The sequence below is a fragment of the Rhinoraja longicauda genome, chromosome 18, assembly GCF_053455715.1.
Source record: "Rhinoraja longicauda isolate Sanriku21f chromosome 18, sRhiLon1.1, whole genome shotgun sequence".
Classification (NCBI taxonomy): domain Eukaryota; kingdom Metazoa; phylum Chordata; class Chondrichthyes; order Rajiformes; family Arhynchobatidae; genus Rhinoraja; species Rhinoraja longicauda.
This window is the reverse complement of record NC_135970.1, coordinates 13,615,258-13,640,081: the sequence shown is the minus strand read 5'-3', so window position 1 is coordinate 13,640,081 and position 24,824 is coordinate 13,615,258. Positions and strand designations below refer to the sequence as shown.

Below are 24,824 nucleotides of genomic sequence, written 5' to 3'. Positions count from 1 at the left end.
GATCCTGACTACGGGCGCCGTCTGTACGGAGTTTGTACGTTGTCCCCTTGACCTGCGTGGGTATTCGCCGAGATCTTCGGTTTCCTCCCACACTCCAAAGACGTACAGGTATGTAGGTTAATTGGCTGGGCAAATGTCAAAATTGTTCCTAGTGGGTGTAGGATAGTGTTAGTGTGTGGGGATCGCTGGGCGGCGTGGACCCGGTGGGCCGAAGGGCCTGTTTCTGCGCTGTATCTCTAAATCTAAAAATCTAAATCTAAATGATCCTACATCAATTCCCAAAGAGCTGTTGAGTGGATGTTGGACCCGATGGCCTTGGTTTATCTTGTGACCTCCGACAACTCTATGCTTGAAATTTTAAGCTTCAAAATTAAACAATAAGTAAAAATGAAAAAAAAAAAAAAAAATCCCGTACCAGATCAAACCCACTATAAGCACCTTAGATTAAGGCATGACAGGACAGATAAAACCAAATGGCTCCAGGTAGAAGGTGGGGCTTCATTTAATTATTTCAGGGATTCTGCCGAGAGATCACTTTCTTCTCTTTCATTCAACTTCACAACGAGATGATCACTAAAATGGTGCCAAGGACTGCCACATGGAAGAGATGAGTGCTTTTCCTGAAGATAGACACAAAAAGCTGGAGTAACTCAGCGGGACAGGCAGCATCTCTGGAGAGAAAGAATGGCTGACGTTTCGGGTCGAGACCATTCTTCAGACTGGAGGCAACATCTCTCCAGAGATGCTGCCTGTCCTGCTGAGTTACTCCAACTTCTTGTGTCTATCTTTGGTTTAAACCAGCATCTGCAGTTCTCCCTTACACATTTCAAGTGCTTTTCCTGAACTGCTTTAGTGCTTTGAGAAGCAAAGTTATTCCTCACCATCTCTCTTCTCCCAGGCAAACCTACTAACCTCCACAGCGAGCAAATACCTCCAAGCAATTCCATCCCTTCACTTTAGTTTTGTCACGATTGGTTCAGTTTAGTTCCATTTAGCTCAGTTTAGTCCCGTTTAGTTTTGTTTAACTTAGTTTTATTATTGTCACGTGCACCAAGATGCAGTGAAAGGCTTTTTTGTTGTGTGCTACCCAGTCAGTGGAAAGACTATACATGATTACAATCAAGCCGTCCACAGTGCGCAAATACATGATTAAGGGAATAATGTTTAGTGCAGGTTAAAGCCCAGCAAAGTCTGATTAAGGATAGTTTGAGGGTCTCCAATGAGGTAGATGTTTGGTCAGGATTGCTCTGTAGTTGGTGATGGGATGATTTAGTTCCCTGATAACTGTTGGCTTCCCTCTACAGACAGCAGTCTCCTTCATACTCATTGATCTCTCCACTTATGGCCAATTCTTCTGGACTCTCAATCCCCATGTCTCCTTTGACTCCCAATCTCTCCAAGTCATTCCAATGGTATCATGATCAACAATTTGCCCACTGGATTTCTCCAACACTCAAAACTCCTTCTAACCTTCCCGGACCATCCCTGCAACAACTATCCCTCTGATACCGACTACCCGGTGGAAAATATTCTCCACTGTCTCTGCTCACCAACCAACCTGCATGCCCATTCCCCTGACAAACTGCCAGCCTACCCATCCATTTCACAGACTACCAGCCAAGCCATCCATCCAACAACCTATCACTCTCCCCTCCAACCACCCAAAAGGACACCGCCATCCTCCCCGCTCACCCTGGGACTCGCAGTCCTTCCAACACACATGGCATCTCCCCTCCCACCCATTCACCAGGCAACATGGCAGCCTTTCGTTCAACTGACTGTGAATGGGAACCTGATTCCAAATCTGACATTCTATTCGTACACCTAGTTTTTTCAGACCTGATTGAAACCTGATCTTCCTGATTTCCTGCCTCTCCATTCTGTGCATCCCCCCTCGGCACAGGGAACCGTGATTCTGTTCTTGCGTCAGATCCATTGGTTGGCAAGAGAGATTATCCAAGGGTGCATTTATTGTGGTATTCACCATGAATCTCGCATGTATGGAGATTGTGGGTACAATGTCTTCATTTTGACCTTGAGTGTCAGAATATTTTTAGTTATTCCAGTTTGGTGATGTCACATTATAGAATCTCAGCAGCCCATTGTTTATCTCATTACATATTTTGACTTTGTTATCGTTGAATATTGGGTAGGGTATTTATCAGTGGGCAAATCAATCATGATGCAAATGCTTCAATCTGAATGAATTACTCTGGGTGAGCACAATGGAGCAGTGGTAGTGTTGCTGCCTTACAGCGCCAGAGACCCAGGTTCGATCCTGACTACAGGTGCTGTCTGTATGGAGTCTGTATGTTCTCCCCGTGACCTGCGTGGGTTTCCTCCGGGAGCTCCGGTTTCCTCCCACACTCCAAAGACATACTGGTTAAAAGGTTAATTGGCTTGGTAAAAATGTAAATTGTTCCTAGTGCATGTAGGATAGTGTTAGTGTGCAGGGTTCGTTGGTCGGCGCAGACCCAGTGGGCCGAATGGCCTGTTTCTGCACTGTATCCCTAAACTAAAACTCAGCTACTCCACTACTATATTTTGCTGTAGCAGAATTTTCCTTTACAATAGCTTTAACATTCACAAGCTGGTCTTTTCCTAAACAGGTAACTGTTACGACAATTGGATACGGGGATAAAGTCCCGCAGACCTGGATCGGCAGAACCATTGCTTCATGCTTCTCTGTGTTCGCAATTTCTTTCTTCGCTCTTCCTGCGGTAAGTGAATTGCCTGAATTTAATTATCAGTTTACTGCTCTGGTCACTTGAAACAAGAATTATGTCTTGCTCCATCAATTCATTAATTCCTGTAATGGAGCAAAAAGGAACCCGATACAGTTTAGATTATTATCATCATGTGCGCAAAGATACGGTGAAATTTGTCTTGTTTTGTGAGGACATTTTCAATTTCACTCTGTCCTTGTTATCCAGGAAAGATGGATATGAACTTCCTGATAACAAGTATGTGAATATCTCCTTTCTACCCAATTCACATTCCTCCCCTCCCATAAACGTAAATATGCCCTGTAATGATCGAAAGCATTCAGTGCAACAAACTTATTTAAATGTTTAAATGCCTAAAAGGAAATACAGCACAGTGGTGTAGCGGTAGAGTTACTGCCTTACAGCGCCAGAGACCCGGGTTTGATTCTGACTACGCGTGCTGCCTGTACGGAGTTTGTATGTTCTCCTTGTGACCGTGTGGGGTTTTTTCAGGTGCTCCGGTTTCCTCCCACACTCCAAAGACATACAGGTTTGTAGGTTAATTGGCTTCTGTAAGTTGTAAATTGTCCCAAGGGTAGTACTAGTGTACAGGGTCGTCATTGAGGATGGTGGGGCTGAAGGGGCTATTTCCACGCTGTATCTCTTGAGTAAAGTCTAAAGTACTGAAATTAACTAACACATCTACTTCCGTTGAAACTTGCAGGCAGTGATTGGTTTCGAAATCACAAAATGCAGTTGTGTAAAAAAAAGAGACTGTTCTGTCTTGGAACAGTGCACAGCTGGGAAGCACTTTACCCAAGTGGTCTGATAACTGACTGCTTTATTACTGGGTTTTTTCATGTGTACAAATACATGGATAGATTTGTTTGAAAAGAAACAAGATGGGAGCCTAAGACTGACTTCATGATTTTATCCATAGATAGCAAATCAGCAGATTGCGAGGATTGAGTTAGTAACTTTTTTTGAAGCGTGGACATATCAAACTGAGTAACTGGTTCACTGTAACTTGGCACCAAAATAAAGTACTTGTACTCACTTTTGGCATCACTCTGTAAGTGCCCAAACAGAGGTAATACACAGGCAATAGACATAGTGCGTGGTGAGCAGACACATAGTTGTTGCAAACTCTGTTCTCCAGCTATCTAATCTATGTCTTTTATAGTCATTTGTCTGTACGTGACATAGACCATTTGCATTCATATTTTAGCTCACACACACCTGGGCCATATTTAGACATACATAGCTGGATGTAGAGCTGGTCTACTAGCAAAGAATATCTGGGGAAAACTGCTGATTGAATAGATAGCAAGGTAAGGAGATGATGTCTGGGTGAAGAATTGATAAAGAGTATTTTTTTTTTACCTGGCAATCTGAGTTCATTTGGACAAATTGCAATTCACTGCCTTTAAAAATGCAATCTATTGTTATGCTTAACATTAAACTAGATGGGTATAATCTGGTTACCAACACCTTGTTCTGTCTTTCACCTGTTGAGACATCTCACGCTTAGCCTATTTTTGCAGACTGGCCGTGGTGTGCAGAGGCAGAATCTAACACGATCCACACATCTAAAATGTTTTGTGCATCACCGTGGCGCACACACGCACATACACGCTTGCCCACACACACAATCCTCCCGCCTCTTTCATGCAGGTTATGCTCTCTCATGTGCCCATCGACATCTCACTGATGGCCAGGTCTCTTGCCCACACCAGGGGTAATTTACAGTCGCCACTTAATCCAATCGCTCACCTTTGAGAAGTGCGTGGAAACTAGAACACCCTGAGGAAGTCCACACTTTCATCTGCAAACATACAGACTCAGTATAGACAGCACCAGAGGTCAGGGTTGAACCCAGTTTGCTGGAGTTGTCAGACAGCAGCACGATCTGGGTGCACAAGCACACCGTACCATCCCACAGGTACTTATGATAAGGCAAATGATCAAATGAAATCCCCACCGGAGGAGAAATCAATTCTGGAAAATTAATCTGTGACCCCAATGGGGTATTGACATTAGCTCTTATCCGTGTTGGACAGTAGTTGCTTTGCCTAGGCTGATCTGATTTGGCTAAAACAAGGTTGATCTCTCACATTTCCATAATCAATGCTTGAGCCTCTGGCATTCCTGGATAGTTTGGTGCAGTTTGTAATTTGTAAGTGCATTTAACTGAGCTGGCTACCAAGCCAGGTCAGGGAACTAACAGGGAACTCCTGGAATGTAGAAGCTGCTACAAGAAGGAGCAGTGAGGATGGTTAACATCGAGGCACTTAAAATGAAAAGATGAGAGAAAAGGTAATGGAAGATTGATGTTTTGAGATAATCGGTTGAAAATAGGTAGAAGGATAGTTGCCCGCACCATATACCTCCAAACGAAGTCATTAATCCGTGCAAACCATGGTCAATTCTGTGATACAGGGCAGCACGGTGGCGCAGCGGCAGAGTTGCTGCCTTAGTTCCAGAGACCCGGGTTTGATCCTGAATGCGGGTGCTGTCTGAACGGAGTTTGCATGTTCTCCCCGTGACCACGTGGGTTTTCTCTGGGTGCTCCGGTTTCCTCCTACATTCCAAAGACGTGCAGGTTTGTAGATTAATTTGCTTCGATAAATTGTCCCCAGTGCGTTGGATAGAACTAGTGTACGGGGTAATCACTGGTCGGCGAGGACTCAGTGGGACGAAGGTCCGGTTTCCATGCTGTATCTCTAAAATATTCTGGATACTCTACCAGGAAAACCAACGCAAGCAGTTTAATCTGTCTGAAGAAGGGTCTCAACCCGAAACGTCACCCATTCCTTCTCTCCAGAGATGCTGCCTGTCCCGCTGAGTTACTCCAGCATTCTCTTGTCTATCGACGGATAGGTGAAGCTCCTTCAAGGGTCCCAACCCGAAACGTCGCCAATCCATGTTCTCAAGAGATGCCGCCTGACCTGCTGAATTACACCGGCACTCTGTGTTCACTTTTTTCAAGCACACTGACTCCCAGATTTAGTCACCAATCCACGCAAGACTTTAGGTCAGGAGGATCAAGGAATGCTGGCTGACCCGCTGAGTTACTCCAGCATTTTGTGTCTATCTTCGGTGTAAACCAGCATCTGCAGTTCCTGCCTGCACATGTTTGATTTTATTTCTCTTCTTCCATCCCAGGGGATTCTCGGCTCAGGTTTTGCTCTCAAGGTTCAGCAAAAGCAGCGACAGAAGCATTTTAATCGTCAGATCCCGGCAGCTGCCTCACTTATTCAGGTTCGTCCATGGTCTCTTGATCAATGTCTGTGCTGAACGTAATCTGATGCTTTGACGTTTGGGGAGTCAGTAATGAGTGAAGTTTTACGAGATAAAAATAATCTAGACTGACGTTGGATTTGGCTTCTTGAGAGAATTGCAGTTAGATTGTTTACCCTTGGGGATTTTGTTTCCAACAGCAGATTTCACTTCTTCCCAGAGACTATGGAAATTGCAATATTTAAATGCTGTTCAGACGCCACTCTTAATGCAGGCAAGGATGTCCCACTTGTAGCACTAATTCAAAAATGGTGGTCAATATGATGTTACAGAGAGGTCAAGGCTATTTAATTTATTTTTTAAAGACTTACTCCATTGTCATCATGGCACACACAAACAGTTTGTGAGTATATTATAATCAATAACAGGACATAAAAACCCAAGTCATTTTGCAAAAACATAGATTTCATGTTGTGCTACGCTTGCCAGATGTACCTCTTTATAATGCATCTCAGATGTATAGTTTTAATACAGTCTCTCTTGGTAGTGTGTCGTCCCTTCCCCACACAACACAAAAACATGCAGAGAGATTGGTGTGCGGGGAGGTGAAGTGCATTAATGTGGGAAAATAAGAAATATCTGTGCTACTAATATGATCAGAAACTCTCCCCAGCTCAGCTCATACAGAAAGGTGCAACCAGCCGGGTGACCCTGTGGAAGTATTCAGGGTATAATCAGTACACATCTGAATCAGTTCGTCATGCAAATGAAAAATGCCAAGTGGGAAATAGGGAAGATGTTGTCATGTTGGAAAGGGTGCTGAGAAGATTTATGAGGATGTTGCCAGGACTCGAGGGGCTGAGCTACAGGGAGAGGTCTACACGCCTTGAGCAGGCTAGGACTCTATTCCTTGGAGTGCTGGAGGATGAGGGGTGATCTTATAGAGGTGGACAAAATGGCGCGAGGAATAGATCGCCATTAGTCTCTTGCCCAGGGTAAGGGAATCAAGAACCTGAGGACACGGGTCTAAGATGTGGGGGAAAAAACTTAAAAGGAACCTGTGGGGTACACAAAGGATGGCGGGTGTATGGAATGAGCTGCCGGAGGAGGTAGTTGAAGCAGGTACTATTGCAATGTTTAAGAACAATTTAAACAGGAACATGGAGAGGATTGGTTTAGAGGGATAGGCTGATGAGGCAGGCAGGTGGAACTAGTGTAGATGGGACATGTTGGTCGGTGTGGGCAAGTTGGGCCAAAGGACCTGTTTCCAAACTGTATGACTCTATGAGAAAGGAATGGGAGCAGTTTGGAGAGTGGGAGTTTGCAGAAGACACTCATGTAACAATGAAGTGGGATTTCAGAGTGATGGCTCGAATACTATCCTGAATTTATTATTTGTTGTTGTGCTTTGACTGGACACTATTGCCCCAGCATCCCTTTCCAGTTCAGGTTTGGTTATTTCCATATTATTCGTTGTAAATTTAGGACTGTTATGAGGAAACGTTTCATTTAAAGCGTGGATTATCCGCGCAATAGATTTATTAAAGTGCTTGGGAATTTTAAAAAATCCCTGTAATCAAAGGTTTATTGGATGCATTAATAGTAAAAATTAAACAATGCCCAAGAAGAGTAAGATGAGCAAGAGTAAGAAGAAGATTGACTGCTGACCAGTAGCGCAAAGATCTGTGGTGATTAACTACTCCGAGAGGGCGGTTGTAAAGAACTAGACCCACTTCAATTTGCCTACCATCACACAGATCAATAGGGGATGCAACATTACTGGCTCTTCACTCTGCACTGGATCACTTGAACAATAAGAGCACATACATCAGGCTGTCGTTTATCGACTACAGCTCAGCATTCAACACCATCACCACCTCTAAACATATCATCCGATTCAGAGAATTGAGTCACTGCTCATCCCAAAGAAACTAGTTACCTAGTGTTAATGTTAATTTATTGGATTATTGATTATTATATGTTTACTAGACCAAGTGGACCGGTTGGGCCCAAACCTCTGCTGCATTGATGCAGTACCCTCTGCTCCTCCCCTCCCTCTCCCCCTCCCCTCCCCTCCCCTCCCTCTCCCCCTCCCCTCCCCCTTCCCTCCCTCCACTCCTCCCTCCCTCCCTCCCTCCCTCCCTCCCTCCCTCCCTCCCTCCCTCCCTCCCTCCCTCCCTCCCTCCCTCCCTCCCTCCCTCCCTCCCTCCCTCCCTCCCTCCCTCCCTCCCTCCCTCCCTCCCTCCCTCCCTCCCCCTCACTCCCTCCCTCCCTCCTTCCCCCTCCCTCCATCCCCTCCCTCCCTCCTTCCCTAGGAGATAGATTTAAACTTTAAAATGTGAATAACTTAAAAAATATAACACCAATTTCAATGAAACGTCTTCCATTAGCACCAAAGGGACAAAAGACGGTGAGTAAGGTGGGCCTAAAATTGTCGCGCTATCATGTACCGTTTTGGCTGTAGTTCAGAAACAAACAAACAAACAAACGAGAGTTTTAGTATATAGATTAGTAGATTACTGCATTAATGGGCCTGTTAAGCTGCAGTAAGTGGGAGTTTCACTGTTCCCTTGCTGGTACATATGATAATTGAACTCTCTTGACTCTAGTTTTGATAGTGGAAAATGGGTTGATAGATTTTCGTCCTCCACAATAATCGGTTTAAGTGAAGTCAGAATTAATATGATTCAATTTTGTAAACGTCTCCCTCATCCTGTAAAATTGAAAGGAATCGTGAGCAAAGGGGCAGCACAGTGGCACATCAGTAGAGTTGCTGCCTTACTGCGCTAGAGACCCAGGTTTGATCCTGACTAAAGGTGCTGTCTGCACAGAGTTTCTACATCCTCCCTGTGACTGCATGGGTTTTCTCCAGGTGCTCCGGTTTCCTCCCACACTCCAAAGACGTGCAGGTTTGTGGGTTAATTGGCTTCGGTAAAAAATTGTAAATTGTCCCTAGTGTGTAGGATAGTGTTAGTATATTCAGATTGCTGGTCAGCACGGACTCGGTGGGCTGCTGGACCTGTTTCCACGCTGCATCTATAAAGTCTGAAGTCTAAAGTCTTAATAGTGCAAAGACAAAAACAATACCTGCCCCCAAGTCAATATGGTTCAGAGCTTATTTGGAGGTTTATTAGTGATTTTGTCTTCAACTCTTCTGCCTTCCATACTTACTTCACATTACTGTGAAATAATTCTGAAATTTGCAACTAATTAAATCAGAACAGCTAATCGGATGAAAACCAATCCTCATTGCAAGGAAATATATAAAATGTAGGAAAATCCTCAGCAGTTCAAGCAGCAGGAACACAGACAGAAATAGGATTAACGTTTCAGGAACTTTCATGAGAACCTCATCATGATTACAATTATTCCTTTTTACTCCGTTACTGGGTCAAGAGAAATATTTAGCTCTTTTTAAAAAAAAAAGTTTAATCAGCATTAAAGTGAGTAGTGAATGGCCTGGATAGAGTGAATGTGGAGAGGATGTTTCCACTAGTGGGAGAGTCCATGATCAGAGACCACAGCCTCAGAATAAAAGGACGTACCTTTAGAAAGGAAATGAGGAGGGATTTCTTTAGTCAGAGGGTGGTGAATCTGTGGAATTCATTGCCCCAGATGGCTGTGGAGGCCAAGTCAATGGATAGTTTTAAGGTGGAGATGGACAGATTCTTGACTAATATGGGTCAGGGACATCACTGGCTACAAGAGCAGCCCTGCCTGCCCCCACAGCGATAAGGCACTGACCAAAGAGCTTAACACCTTCTTTGCCCGCTTTGAAACTGGCAAAACCACCTTGAGTGGAAGAACCCCAGCCGAGGCGGAGGGACAGGTCTTGCAACTGAGCACACAGGAGGTACAACGCGCTCTGCAAAGGGTCAACCCACGCAAGGCTGCAGGACCGGATGGAGTTCAAGGAAGGGTACTGAAGGACTGTGCTGAACAGCTGCCTGAGGTATTCACCAGGATCTTTAACCTGTCATTATCTCTGGCTACGGTCCCCAAGTGCCTGCAGTCGGCTATCATAGTTCCGATGCAGAAAAAAGCAAAGATCTCCAACCTGAATGACTACCGCCCGGTTACCCTAACGTCGATAGTCATGAAGTGCTTTGAAAGGCTGGTCCTCTCACACATCAAATACAGCATCCCTAACTCACTGGACCCACATCAATTTGCATACAGGGCAAATAGATCCACAGAGGACGCCATCTCTCTGGCTCTTCACACTGTCCTGACTCACCTAGAGAGACAGGGCACGTACGTGAGGATGCTATTCATAGACTATAGCTCCGCCTTCAACACGGTCATCCCCACCAAGCTCATCACCAAACTCCACCAGCTAGGCCTCAGCTCGTCATTATGTGACTTCCTGCTGGAACGACCGCAGGCAGTGAGAATGGGCCCGCACCTGTCCTCCACTATCACCCTGAGTACCGGCACACCACAGGGCTGTGTTCTGAGCCCCATGCTCTACTCCCTCTTCACACACGACTGTGTTCCTGCATTCGACACCAACACCATTGTCAAGTTTGCAGATGACACAACGGTGATCGGGCTTATCACCAACGGGGATGAAACAAACTATAGAGCGGAGGTGCAGAACCTGGCGGACTGGTGCTCTGATAACAACCTGTCCCGAAATACCACCAAGACCAAGGAGCTGATCATCAACTTCCGTAGGTCACATAACGGGGAATATGCCCCGATCTCTATCAACGGGGACAGTGTGGAGAGAGTGTCCAGCTTCAAGTTTCTGGGCACTCACATTTCGGAGGACCTAACATGGTCCAATAACACTGCTGCGCTGGTCAAGAAGGCACAGCAAAGACTGTTCTACCTAAGAACACTGAAAAGGTCTGGTCTACCCCAACAGCTGCTGACGACCTTCTACCGCTGCACCATAGAGAGCATCCTAACGCATGGCATCCCTGTGTGGTACCTCAGCTGCACGGAGGCAGAAAGGAAAGCTCTACAGCGGGTAGTCCATAGAGCTCAGAGGGCCATCGGAACACAGCTACCAGACTTGGAGGGCATCTACAACACACGATGCCTCAGAAAAGCCACCAGCATCCACAAAGACTCTTCACACCCCTGCAACAGTCTGTTCGAACTCCTTCCATCGGGCAGACGATACAAGGCCTTCTACGCCCGCACCTCCAGACTCAGGAACAGCTTCATCCCCAGGGCCATAGCTGCTATGAACCAGTCCTGCTGAGCCGGATGGTCACAACGCATAGATCAACTTGCACTTTACCCTGTCTAAAACTGTTACAATTGTTTCGTTGGGTTGCTGTTGTCTAAATTACTTAAATTATTGCATCGAATGGGAGGCGCATTCCCAATCTCGTTGTACCCCTGGGTACAATGACAATAAAGATATATTGTATTGTATTGTATTGTATTGTGACATGGGTTATGGGGAGAAGGCAGGAGAATGGGGTTAAGAGGGAAAGATAGATCAGCCATGACTGAATGCGGAGTAGACTTGATGGGCCAGATGGGCTAATTCTGTTCCTAGAACTTATGAACTTATTGGTTTCATTCCATCTAGACATCATGGAGGTGCTACGCAGCAGAAAACCATGAATCTGCCACATGGAAGATGTACGTTCGACCACCTAACAAATTTTATGCTCCACTTTCAAGTCCAAGGACGAAGAAACCGGTGGTAATAACAATCTTTCATTGTCTTTCTTTTTTTTAAATATCATCTTTCCTAATTTTGTGCATTTCTGCTTTCCTGCATCTCCCTTTTGTGATCCTTCTCTTGATTCTCTTTGGGTTGGCACAGTAGCAGAGCTAGTAGAGCTGCTGCCACACAGACCCGGTGGTCTGGATTCAGTCCTGATCTCCAGTGCTGAACGTGTGGTGTTTGTACATTCCACCTGTGACCGTGTGGGTTTCCCATGGTTGCTCTGGTTTCCTCCCACATCCCAAAGACATGTGGGTTGGATAGGTAAATTGCACCTAGTGTGCAGGTGAGAAGTAGAGTTTAGCGGGAATGGATGTGACTGTGAGGAATACAAAATGGAATTAATTTAGCTGGGGCTGGTTAGACACAAAATGCAGGAGTTTCGGGTCAAGACCCTTCTTCAGACTGATTATACTAGGGAGAGTGGGGGGAAAAACTGGAAGGTTTACAAAAAAACCACAAAGTGCTGGAGTAACTCAGTGATTCAGACTGAAGAAGTGTCCTGAACCTTAACGTCACCTATCCATTTTATCCAGACTTGCTGCCAGACCTGCCGAGTTACTCCAGCACTTTGTGTCTAAAAATGGAATTAGTGTAGGATTGGAGTAAATGTGGGTTGGATGATCGGCATGGACTTGCTGGACTGAAAGGCCTCTTTCTGAACTGTGCGACTCGACGAGTCAACTATTATCCAGATGAATCTGATGACTAATTTTGTCTCACAAAAGTTCAATAAGTCTTATGCTCTTATGCACATGAGCTGGGGTGAGCTTAGATGCCCCTGAACCTCCATCTCACCTTGGGTGTGCAAGCCTTGTCAAGCCTTTGTGAGACTTGAGTGAAATTGTTGAATGCTTCAACAATCTCCAAAGACGCACAGGTATGTAGGTTAATTGGCTTGATGTATGTGTAAATTGTCCCTAGTGTGTGCAGGATAGTGTAAATTGTCCTTAGTGTGTGCAGGGTAGTGTTAATGTGCTGGTCGGCGCGGACTCGGTGGGCCGAAGGGCCTGTTTCCAAGCGGTGCCTCTAAACTAAACTAAACTAAGCTTGGCATTTTCCAGGTTAAAAAAAAGAAAGTGAAGTCTGATAAAGACAATGGGCTTAATTCTGAGAAAACACCGAATGTGCCGAACATCACATACGAACACGTTGATAAGGAGGACAAGAAAAATGAAAACTCAAATATTGATGGATATGATTTATCAGGTAGGAGAGAGAAACAAACACCAGTGGAAAGTAAAAACGTACCCTTTCTCCAATGCACAGTAAATCTTCAATACATTTTTAAGCAGACCGCAAATTGAAAATCTTCCTTAATATTATCCAACTGTGAATTGTTTCATCTAAAAGTAATTCCGTGCGATGGTTAGAAATTCAATTTCTGAACCTCCAAAGGAGAAGATTTATCTTCTGCATTATGCATGCACTAACAATTTCCATTTATATTGCATGCTTGTTATGGGGAAAAATGTCTCAAGTCGTTTGATAAGTGTGCCTTCAAGCAAAATAAAGACACCCCAACGTTTGTTGGATTTAGGATGCTTCAAAGGAGGAAAGAAAGATGGAAAAGTGGTGGGATTTTAAGGAAGAAAGCCTTGTGAACCTGTCCAAGGCATTATGCCTTGGACACTAATGGCACAAACATCAAAGGTGGTCCTATTACATTTGGGGAGTTATATCTGAGGATGAAGGAATCTGCTAGATCTTGAAAATCAGAGGCAAGAATTTTAATATTTTAATAGCAAGGCAGGAAACATAGAAACATAGAAAATAGTTGCAGGAGTAGGCCATCCGGCCCTTCGAGCCAACACCACCATTCAATATGATCATGGCTGATCATCCAAAATCAGTACCCTGTTCCTGCATTCTCCCCATATCCCTTGAGTCCATTAGCCCCAAGAGCTATATCTAATTCTCTCTTGAAAACATCCAGTGAATTGGCCTTCTGTGGCAGAGAATTCCACAGATTCATAACACTCTGGGGGAACAATGTTTTCCTAATCACTGTCCTAAATGGCCAACCCCTTCTTCTTAAACTGTGAAATCATAGACTTGATTTTAAAGAAAGAACTTGCCATTAAGTCACCCGTATGATATGGCATGAAATGATGAAAGATGTTATCAGATTGCTCTTCTCCTTGAAAGAGTATATGCAGAGAGGACATTGCCCATGACTAGAAAGTCATTCTCAGTGACCACAGTCGTGAGATAATGAGTTGACCATATAGGAATGAGTTGAGAAGAGGTTTCTTCATTCAGCGAATTGTGAGTCTTTGGAATTCTGCGTCTGAGACACTAAGTAGTTGTGTGGAGAGACTTTTGAAGTCAAACGGAATCAAAGAACACAAGAATCCTGAGGGTTTGAATCAAAGGATCAGCCATGACATTGAACTTTAAAGCAGGCCTCTGCTCTTCATATTTCTTCAGTTTGTATGTTAATATATTAAAAAGTGAAAGTAAAGGGGAAAATATGCTTTATTTTATCTGCTCACCCATCTGGGTTGCTTTGTGAGTTCTGAATTTTAGTTAAAATCTGCTTAATTAAATGAATAAACGCTATATTTTTAACGAGATAAGTAGCTTATTTAAAGCTACAAAATGACGAATCCAGAGTTTAATATTAAAAAGAGAAGCATGACAACAAACTGCTTACCTGTCCACTGTTAAGGATATAGAGCTTAAAGTGGAGAAACCAGAGATCAAATTTGCACAAAGTACTTGGTTCCAGTTGATATTGGACCACGTTTTCCACAGCACTGATGAAGCAGAACTGGATTAGGAATGTACCATGCCAAACTATTAGTAAAATGCCCTAAGAAAGCTAATGCAGTTACTTAGATCTTTACTGATAACAGTTCACTGAAGGGATTTTGAGCATAAACCCTACTAATTGCAACTTTGTTAAGATGCTGAAGATGAAAAGGCCATTGTTTGTAAAGAAACTGGAACGCAGTTGATGAGACTGTGTACTTGTGTGCAGCTAATCCTTCTAATATTGCATTAGTAGGGATCACAAAACAAACTCACCAATGGCCTTGTAGTTCATTCTTACAATCCAGTTATGTGCTTTACTAGTTTTGCTGTGGAAGGCTTATCAGTGCGGCTACACTGATGGGTTTTATCCAAGTGTAGCAGGGAGTGACGGAGCTGGGGAATGTTGGCATCTAACTTTTTGATAAAAATGCAAAATAAGTACCAAATATTTAACTGACCCCCCTCCATTTTGGTACGGTTGCAAGGACACCTGAGTGGAATAGAGTTGATAGGATAGCATGGCGGTAGAGTTGCTGCCTTACTGAGCCTGAGACCCGGGTTCCATCCTGACTATGGGTGTTGTCTGTGCAGAGTTTGTACGTTCTCCCTGTGACTGCGTGGGTTTTCTTCGGGTGCTCTAGTTTCCTCCCACACTCCAAAGACGTACATGTTTGTCGGTTAATTGGCTTCGGTAAAAAATTGAAAATTGTCCCTCGTGTTTAGGATGGTGTTAGTGTACGGGGTGATCGCTGGTCGGCACAGACTCGGTGGGCCGATGGGCCTGTTTCCACGCAGTATCTCTAAAGTCTAAAATCTAAAGGTGGTGATTCTTCTGTGCTGGTAAATAACGGACAAGGAAGAAAGAAAGAATTTATCAGCAAGCCTGGTGGGGTGAAAATACAATTAGATGGCAAGGCAGAACAATCAAAGTGTGCACATAGATAAAGAAAACGATGATCAGAGGTATATGTAAATGAAAATGAAATAAGCAAGGGGGAGTGGAGTTGTTTCAGGGGGAAGTACCTGGAGTGGGGGTGGTTTGGATGGGAGGGGTCGAGTGAACCAAGTGGTTGCAGAGAGAGCAGCCTCTGTGGTTGGTGGAAAGGGGTGGAGATGGGAAGATGTGATTAGTGGTGGCATCACGTTGGAGGTGACGGAAATGTGGGAGGATGTGGAGGCTGGTGGGGTGAAAGGTGTGGACCAGGGGAACTCTATCCTTAATATGTCTTGGGGAAGAGGGAGCAAGAGCAGAACAGGACACAGAAGCGACGTGGATGAGGGATCCATCTATGACAACCGGGGGGGGGGGGGGGGGGGGGACCACATTCACTGAAGAATGTGGACATCTCAGATGTCCTCAAATGAAAAGCCATACCTTGGGAGTAGATAGAAACATAGAAACATAGAAAATAGGTGCAGGAGTAGGCCATTCGGCCCTTTGAGCCTGCACCGCCTTTCAATATGATCATGGCTGATTATCCAGCTCAGTAACCTGTACCTGCCTTCTCTCCATACCCCCTGATCCCTTTAGCAAAAAGGGCCACATCTAACTCCCTCTTAAATATAGCCAATGAACTGGCCTCAACTACCTTCTGTGGCAGAGAATTCCACAGACTCACCACTCTCTGTGTGAAGAAATGTTTTCTCATCTCGGTCCTAAAAGACTTCCCCCTTATCCTTAAGCTGTGCCCCCTGGTTCTGGACTCCCCCAACATCGGGAACAATCTTCCCGCATCTAGCCTCTCCAACCCCTTAAGAATTTTATATGTTTCTATAAGATCCCCCCTCAGTCTTCTAAATTCCAGCGAGTACAAGCCTAGTCTATCCAGTCTTTCTTCATATGAAAGTCCCGCCATCCCAGGGATCAATCTAGTGAACCTTCTCTGTACTCCCTCTAAGGCAAGAACGTCTTTCCTCAGATTAGGAGACCAAAACTGCACACAATACTCCAGGTGCGGTCTCACCAAGGCCCTGTACAACTGCAGTAGAACCTCCCTGCTCCTAAACTCAAATCCTCTTGCTATGAATGCCAACATACCATTCGCTTTCTTCACTGCCTGCTGCACCTGCACGCTTGCTTTCAATGACTGGTGCACCATGACACCCAGGTCACGTTGCATCTCCCCTTCTCCTAATCGTTCACCATTCAGGTAATACTCTGCTTTCCTGTTCTTGCCGCCAAAGTGGATAACCTCACATTTATCCACATTATATTGCATCTGCCATGCATTTGCCCACTCGCCTAATCTATCCAAGTCACTCTGCAGCCTCCTAGCATCCTCCTCGCGGTTAACACTGCCACCCAGCTTCGTGTCATCCGCAAACTTAGAGATGTTGCATTCAATTCCCTCATCCAAATCATTAATATACACTGTAAATAACTGGGGTCCCAGCACTGAGCCTTGCGGTACCCCACTAGTCACTGCCTGCCATTCCGAAAAGGACCCGTTTATTCCTACTCTTTGCTTCCTGTCCGGCAGATGCAGCAGAGACATTGTAATTGAGAGTTGGGGATAGCATCTTTGCGAGAGGCAGGGTCGGATGAAGTGTAGTCGAGATAACTGTGAGAGTCGGTAGGTTTGTAGTAGAAGGGAAATGTTTTAGGTGAAGGAAATCCCCATCCTCATCAACCATATCAGAAGCTACATTTGGCACCATAATTGTCACAGATGGGGCAAAAACAAATTGCTGGCGGAACTCACTGGGTCAGGCAGCATCTGTAGAGGGAAATGGACCAGCCAACATTTCAGGTCGAGACCCTTCCTCTGGGCTGCAGTCAACTCAAAACGTCAACGTTCCATTTCCATCCACCATACATTTCCCTCCACAGATGCTGCTTGACCCGTTGAATTCCTCCGGAATTTGTTTATTGCTCTGGATTTTTATCCAGCATCTGCATATGAAAGGATAAACCTGTTGTTTTTTGCAAATGGAGAAAGGTGTGAGGAGCACTGTTGGGCAGTGGTCTCACTTATTCCCACCCACCCTCTGTCTCACCCCTCCCCATTCCTACCCTCACCTTAGAACCACAACCATCATTTTTCTCTTCCCCATCCCTTCCATTTGGTGAGTTGACCTTGCAAAAGTTTGTAAACCGTACCATTCTCACCGACTCTCCCCACCCCATCCCTGCCATGACATTACGCTTCCTGCGTTCCCCCCCCATGCTTGCGGCACCCCGCTAATTGTAACCTTGGTCTCCACGATGATCTTCCTGTTGTTTTAGTATCACCATGGAACTCCAGGTGACTAAAATGGATGGTGTGTTGTTATAATCTTGAATATGTTTAACGTTGAGATTTTCAGACTTTTTTCCTGTCTCTCTCCATCTGTGTCACCTCTGCCTGTAACCTCTCTCCCACTTCTGCAAGTATACAGGACAAGCAAAGATGTTGAAAACAACTGGTAAGTTACCAGTTTTCCTGGGCTGTGGTTGTAGAAATGCTTCTGTAATATTTAACCTTGGAGCTTTCAGTGCTGTGATTAATGCTGTGAGTGATATCCCTTGCAAGCAGTGTTGTGGTGATTAGCTTAGAGCTGTAGATACTGCAAGTTTCAACAATCAGAACCATGCATGCCCCGTTTCAAAGATGAAGTTCAAAAGCAGTGCATTGTGGCTGACTTGATTTTGTGTGTGTGTGTGTCATTGTTATGTACAAATACTGACTACTGTGAAGGACCACAACAGGAAATTATTACCTGTAGCAGCAAAGGTCTACTTGCTCAAAAATTACAGCCATGTTTGATTGGGGTTTGAAATGCATTTTAAGTTCATAAGTTCTAGGAGCAGTATTATGCCATTCCGCCCGTCAAGTCTACTCCGCCATTCAATCATGGACGATCTACCTTTCCCTCTCAACCACATTCTCCTGCCTTCCCCCATAACCCCTGATACCCTTACTAATCAAGAATATGTCAATCTCCACCTTAGAAATATCCATTGACGGCCTCTACAGCCATCTATGGCAATGAATTCCACTGATTCACCACCCACTGACTAAATAAATTCCTCCTCGTCTCCTTTCTAAAGGAACGTCCTTTTATTTTGAGGCTATGGGCGCCTAGACTCCAACTGGTGGAAAGATCCTCTCCACATTCACTCTATCCAGGCCTCTCACTATTCGGTAAGAATAGTTACCGATTAAGTATAATTTTGATTGTAATATCCTAATTTTTCCACTCTTTCCCTACCTGACAAAGACATAATTGAATCAATACCACACCTTCTCCATCCCACCCTTTTGCACAGTGGACCTGCAAAAGCTTGTAGATCGTGCCTATCAGGTGTTCATTGACAACTGATTCTCATCTCCACCCAACCTCCCCTCTTCCCCACATATTGTCCTTGAAATATGAAATATTTTCCAATACCACATCAAGCTTCTGTCACTTTGAAAACCTAAATTTGGTCTTCAATATTCATTGTCTTAATCAGACACTCGTCAAAGACAGTTTTGTGCTGGTGACAATAAGAATATTATAAAAATCTTAAGGCACTATTTACTGAAAATGCTTGAAAAGTGGGTTCACTCCTGTTGAACCCCAGTAGAAGGTCCCATGTATTGATAATTGTTTCTTGATTTGTCTCTTTTATGCTGTCTTATTTCAAATTCTGTAATGATAAGAAGCGAATGGATTAAAGTGCAAAAAAAGCATTTCCTTCTGGCCAGGTATGAAGAAAATGTTTTTTTATTCTTTCTTTAAGTAATGGTTGTCTTCCTTCTTTTTTATCTCCTATCCTCCTGTTCTCTGGCTGGTGACTAAGTCCGTCAGCATTCTTGGGCTTCCTTTGCTCCACTCTGTTCCTCCGACTCTCCTCCTTCTCAAGGTAATGGCCAAGTGCGATGCAAGAGATTAATTTGACTCGGACAGAAACATAAACGTTAGTTGATATTGTTCAGTGCAAAAGCTTCCACTGCTTGTTAATCTGAGATTTGACTGGCTCGGCCTGCTGTTAAGATTGTCTGTACCTTGCAGAGTTCAGTAAAGTGATCGACATTGATGACTTAATGCTGAAAGTGGGTCTCCTCCTGAATGGTTAAAGAAGTCATCCTCCTAATTAAAGAGAGTGCGTTCAATTATTGCTACTGCCCTGCTCTGCATTAGGAATCAATTAATGTATTAATTCTGCTCATCAGTTGGTGATTGAAACCTGTTAGTCTAAACTAGGGTTCTGTCATGAGCTCCTATCTAATTTGATAAGGACTCCAAACTTGTATTTAAATAGCATGCTACTTGCTTTCAAGACACCCAGGGGTAAGAATTCAAGTAGTATAAGAAAATAACTACAGATGCTGGTACAAATCGAAGGTATTTATTTCACAAAATGCTGGAGTAACTCAGCAGGTCAGGCAGCATCTGAAGAAGGGTCTCGACCCCGAAACGTCACCCATTCCTCTCTCCTGAGATGCTGCCTGACCTGCTGAGTTACTCCAGCATTTTGTGAAGTAAGAATTCAACCTCTACACTTGCACTAAAAGTACTTATGCGGCAACTGTGTGTTACACGTCTCTTCCAATATCTGTCTCGACCCACAGCAGTGGATTTGAGCTACCATCAGATTTATGGGGAAGGAGTCCAGCTTTCTATGCTCAATGTCTTTGAATGTATCGTTACAAATAATAATAATTGGTCAATTAATCTCGTGTTTTTTGCCCGTTGAAATGGTAACGGACGAATGCCAGTTGGAACACTGGGACGATTTGCTATTCATTTTTCAAATAACAACGAGGGCATCTCTAATTAGGTTTAGGTTTACTGAGGTACAGTGGATAATACCCAAAGCAAAGCTTTTTAATCAGATCAGATACGCCATACATAATTGCAATCAGGTCAAACTGAAGTACAATCAGTAGAGCAAAAGGGAAGATACAGCGTGCAGAATATAGTTCTCAGCATTGTAGTCCTCGCCAAAGTCCAATGTCCACAATGGAGAATGAGTTGGAAAGTACTCTAGGGTTATGGAAGTACCAGAAGTCTGATAACTGTTCCTGAAACAATGGAGGCGTTAGATGGGGCCTTAATTCATTCTGTCTAAACTCTATGCCTCCTTCTGTTAGGTACTGAAGTGAAATCACACAGAGGAGCTTGCCCCCACAGTCTTCCAACCAAGAGGCTACATACTGAATCTATTTTGACACGGATTGCATCAAAAAGCAACATTAAAATGTCAATGTTAAAATGTATGCTGTCCCTTACATTGGCAATTCCCACCAAAATTTCCCGGAATCTTATTAGTTTCAATTGTAAAGTAAAAACTAGTGGGAACCTATGAATTAAAGTGCTGAACTCAAATGATATGCCTTTTTATGTTCTTGTGCATGATAATTAAATTCAAAGCGATTGAATCATCCTTTTACAATGACAGGCTTAGAGTCATGCAGCACGGAAACCTGCCCATGCCGTGCCAAAATCCCTCTATCTGTGTAAAATCGTGAAATAAATAGTAATTATAGTAGCTTTCATTGCATAAGCTCATGCTTTGTAAATATGCATTCAAGAATCAGAAGTGGAATGTAGGTCTCAATGAGGTGTTTTTGTTTAATTCATTATAATGACAGAAATGTGGCTTTGAGATTGGGCATACCTTAAAATGCTTGGACTTGCCTTGAAATGTTTGGTGTGCTGTATGTTTGCACCGATGTAGACCTGGCCTTATCTGGGAGCCCCTCCTTCTTGGTGTTCAGCATTGTGAAGTGGGAGGGAGTTTGTGATGGATATGTATGGATGGACAGCAGGCTGCCCTGAGCTGATCCAAATGATTGGGGAGAGATGGGTGAAAGTGATCCAGGCAGTTATTGGAGAACTGCCCAGAGATGCATGATAGTTGACAGCACTTTGACCAATTACCAAGATGTACCAAAGACTAATTTGGAGTCCATTTTGCAATTCTCAAACTGATGTGTACTGTTGATACTTTAAATCCTACGTTGCCAAAGACGAATGCCAGTTACACAAAGGAAACTTTAACAAAAGGCATTTGGACAGGTACAAGGTACAAGTTTGGAGTCCTTATCAAATAGAAGGATATGGGCCAAATGCAGGCAGGAGGGACTAATGTAGATTGGGCATTTTGGTTGGCATGGGCAAGGAGAGCCAAAGACTGTTGGGGTGAAACCAGCCCAGACCCAATTAAAGGAGCCACTGTCGGACTGGTTGACAGCTTCAAATGCCTTGGCATCCTTATCACCAGCAACCTAACCTGCTCCCTTCACATTGATGCGGTGATCAATACAGCACATCAGCATATCTTCTTTCTGCGGCACCTGAGAAGGATTCTCTTGAACTTCTACAGATGTGCTACAGAAAGTATTTGGACAGGCTGCTTCTCAACCGACTATGCACCAGTTCTGTTCTTGAATGCCTGATGCTGCAGTGAGTGATGAACAGGGCCCAGTTAATCACAGGCTCATCATTTCCTCCCATCCACTTCAACTTCATGGTACCTTGCCTCAGGAAGGCGAGGATGTCTGCTCTCCCGCTCATTCCATTTTCTGTCCTCTACCTTCTGAGAGAAGCTACATAAGTTTATAAGTTGTAGGAGCAGAATTAGGTCATTTGGCCCATCAAGTTTACTCCACCATTCAATCAACACTAATCTATCTTTCCCTCTCAACCCCAATCTCCTGCCTTCTCCCCGTAACCCCTGACACCCAACTGAAGCTTACGAACGGCTTCTTCTCCATTGCTATCAGACACCTGAACCTCTCCTGACTACAAACCCCTGGCTCTTTTACACCCCTTCCTGGAGGTGCTGTCGTGTACGTTTACTCTTAACCCTACCTCTTTTGTTTATTCTGTTATTGCACTTTTTTGTTCCTCACTACTTACAACGTGCGCTGCAATCCCACAATCTAACGCAGTGGATCATTCTGGTGGATAACGCTCCTGGATAATGCAGATTCCACACCCACTCTACACCCGCTCCTCGCCATCGCCAATGTTTTTTGGTTCCCTTCGGCAGTTTCTTGATGCATCCTTCAGTGGTTGAGTTTCCGATCGGCAGGCGGGGTGCCTGTTAATCATGGTGTAAATTGGGGGCAGAAAAATGATGACATGCCCTGACATTAAATCCACCGGCATCTTTGTGCTCTGTACATTTTCTTCTAACCCTCCTTGTACTGGCCCCTGCCTCCCCTCGCAGTCTCCATAACATCAGAGCGATTGCGCCTGGCATTGTGAGACCATGTTTGCTCTGACTGAGATCGGCTGGCAGACAAAAGCTCCGCAGTGATTTGGAGGCACTTCTTTCACACGGCTGTGCTGCTTCAATTAGAAAGGTGTAGTGAGCTGGACAAATATTTCATCAGTGGGTATAGTTCTACCTCCGTTCCATTTAATTGCAGAAACGAGTTCCTCATCACAGCTCTTGGTGAAATAAGGATGTCTCCAGACAGAGAGTCCTGTGGCTTAGCAAACTTAACACGTTTGTGCCTTGAATAAAGTTGCAGCTGGAATTGGAAAGCCACACACAATAAGAGTGACCCTGACCTTGTTGAAGGGAATTTATGAACCTGGCATAAAAAGGCAATTAGTTGTCTCACTTAACCTCACACTGGGGTCAGATTGTGCACTATGCATTTGATTAAGATTTTCTAAGGCTAATGGAAAGACCCAGTCAGCTGGATATTCCGAGCATCAGCAAGCTATTAATGTTTCTGTGTTTCTTGGTATTATTTCTGTAGCTGCCAAAGTAACACTTCTCCTTGAAATTCAGTAGGGACATATTTTTAGCAGGAGGGGGCAAGGAGAATATTAAGGAGCGCATTTGAAAATGGATGCTTCAAAGATCCGACAGCATTTGGATAGGTTGACAGGAATAGTTGGGAGCGTTACATTTGCTTAATAGCATCTAGTTTACGCAATAAATGTACTTTCTCTGGGTTTAGAAAAGGTTTTCCCCACTACCACAATCAGTCTTCACCAAGCTAAAACGTCTTGACTGGGTTTTCCTTTGAGCGTTGTTAAGAAAGACTTTGGTGAAGTTGATTGAAATCAGCACCAGAGACCCGGGTTGGTTCCTGACTACAGGTGCTGTCTGTACGGAGTTTGTACCTTCTCCCCGCGACATGCTTGGGTTTTCTCTGGGTGCTCCGGTTTCCTCCCACACTCCAAGGACGTACAGGTTTGTAGGTTAATTGGCTTGATAATAATCAATTGTGTGTGCAGGATGGTGCTGGTGTGTGGGGATCGCTGGTCGACGTGGACTCGGTAGACCAAAGGGCCAGTTTCCCTGCTGTATCTCAAAACTAAATTGAACTAAACTAAACAGTAATACTGGGTAGGTAATCTGATCCCAGTTTGAGGGGCAGATTTTGATTGTACCCCAATGTAAAATGGTAGATAGTGAATTTGCATCTTGTTTTGTTTCTCCAATTTTTATTTCTGTTGAAGTTTCCCATAGGAGAAAGTGAGTTACTTTTCCAGCCCCCTTTTAACTGGAGATATTTTTTAAAAGAGATTTAGGTTTCCCTTATTGCTATTACCTTATTACGAACCTAATCATACTTATTCTACGTAGTAGAATCAACAAATTCCTTTGTGTGGTTCTTCTCTCCTGAGGACTCTGGATCATGTTGAGTCGAGCTCCTCGAGCTTCTACTGCCACTGCCACTTCAACCAAAAGACTTTACATTTCAGCCAACAACGTACAAAGTTTGGCATGCCTCCAACGACTCTTACCAGCTTACCAAGGGGTGGCATGATGGTGTAGTGGTAGAGTTGCTGCCTTATATCTACTGAACGGTCCTACCAGAAACCAAGGGTGAGGTCCCGATCTTTCAACCTACCTCATTACCGTCTTTAGATTTTCCTTTTATCTGCACTTTCTCTGTTACACTACAACACCGTATTCTGCACTCTGGTATTTTTCTCTTTGCACCATCTGTTGCACTTGTAAATGGCTTGACTGATAAGCCATAACTGACGTATTTATTTTAATTGTATGTATGTTTTCTACTTCATTTGGTAGCACACTGGCACAGCCAATAGAGCTACTGTCTCACAATTCCTGTGACCTGGGGGGGTTCAATCATGACCTCCAGTGGTGTCTGTGCGGAACATGCATGTTCTTCCTGCAACCACATGGATCTTCCCTGAGTGTTCCGGCTTTCTGCCACATCCCAAAGACGTGCAGGTTGGAGGTTAATTATCCACTGTAAATTGCCCCTTGTGTGTAGGTGAGTGGTAGAATCGCGAGAGGTATTTGGGGTGGTGAAGGTGGCTTGAATAAAATGGATACTGGATTGTAGAAACGACCCGTTGGGCTAAAGGGCCTGTTTCTACGCTGTATTATTTCATTATAACTGTCTTCCGAACATCATGAACAAAACAGCTTTCTGATCTGTAAAGGTGAACCATGTATGCCCAGATTAATTGCAGTCTCATCATTTAAAGTTGAGGATGATTATGCTCAGTGCTTTTTTTGTGATGGT

General features: G+C 44.2%; 1 protein-coding gene across 1 annotated transcript in view; it reads left to right on the top strand.

Moving 5' to 3' along the window:
* The window catches only part of kcnq1.1 (potassium voltage-gated channel, KQT-like subfamily, member 1.1), a 702,428-nt gene that overhangs the window by 210,836 nt on the left and 466,768 nt on the right, over nucleotides 1–24,824 (top strand). The window contains exons 7-10 of the mRNA XM_078414755.1: nucleotides 2,610–2,720; nucleotides 5,871–5,966; nucleotides 11,494–11,610; nucleotides 12,699–12,843. Coding sequence (XP_078270881.1) covers nucleotides 2,610–2,720; nucleotides 5,871–5,966; nucleotides 11,494–11,610; nucleotides 12,699–12,843 — 469 coding nt within the window. The remainder of the gene's footprint in view (nucleotides 1–2,609; nucleotides 2,721–5,870; nucleotides 5,967–11,493; nucleotides 11,611–12,698; nucleotides 12,844–24,824) is intronic.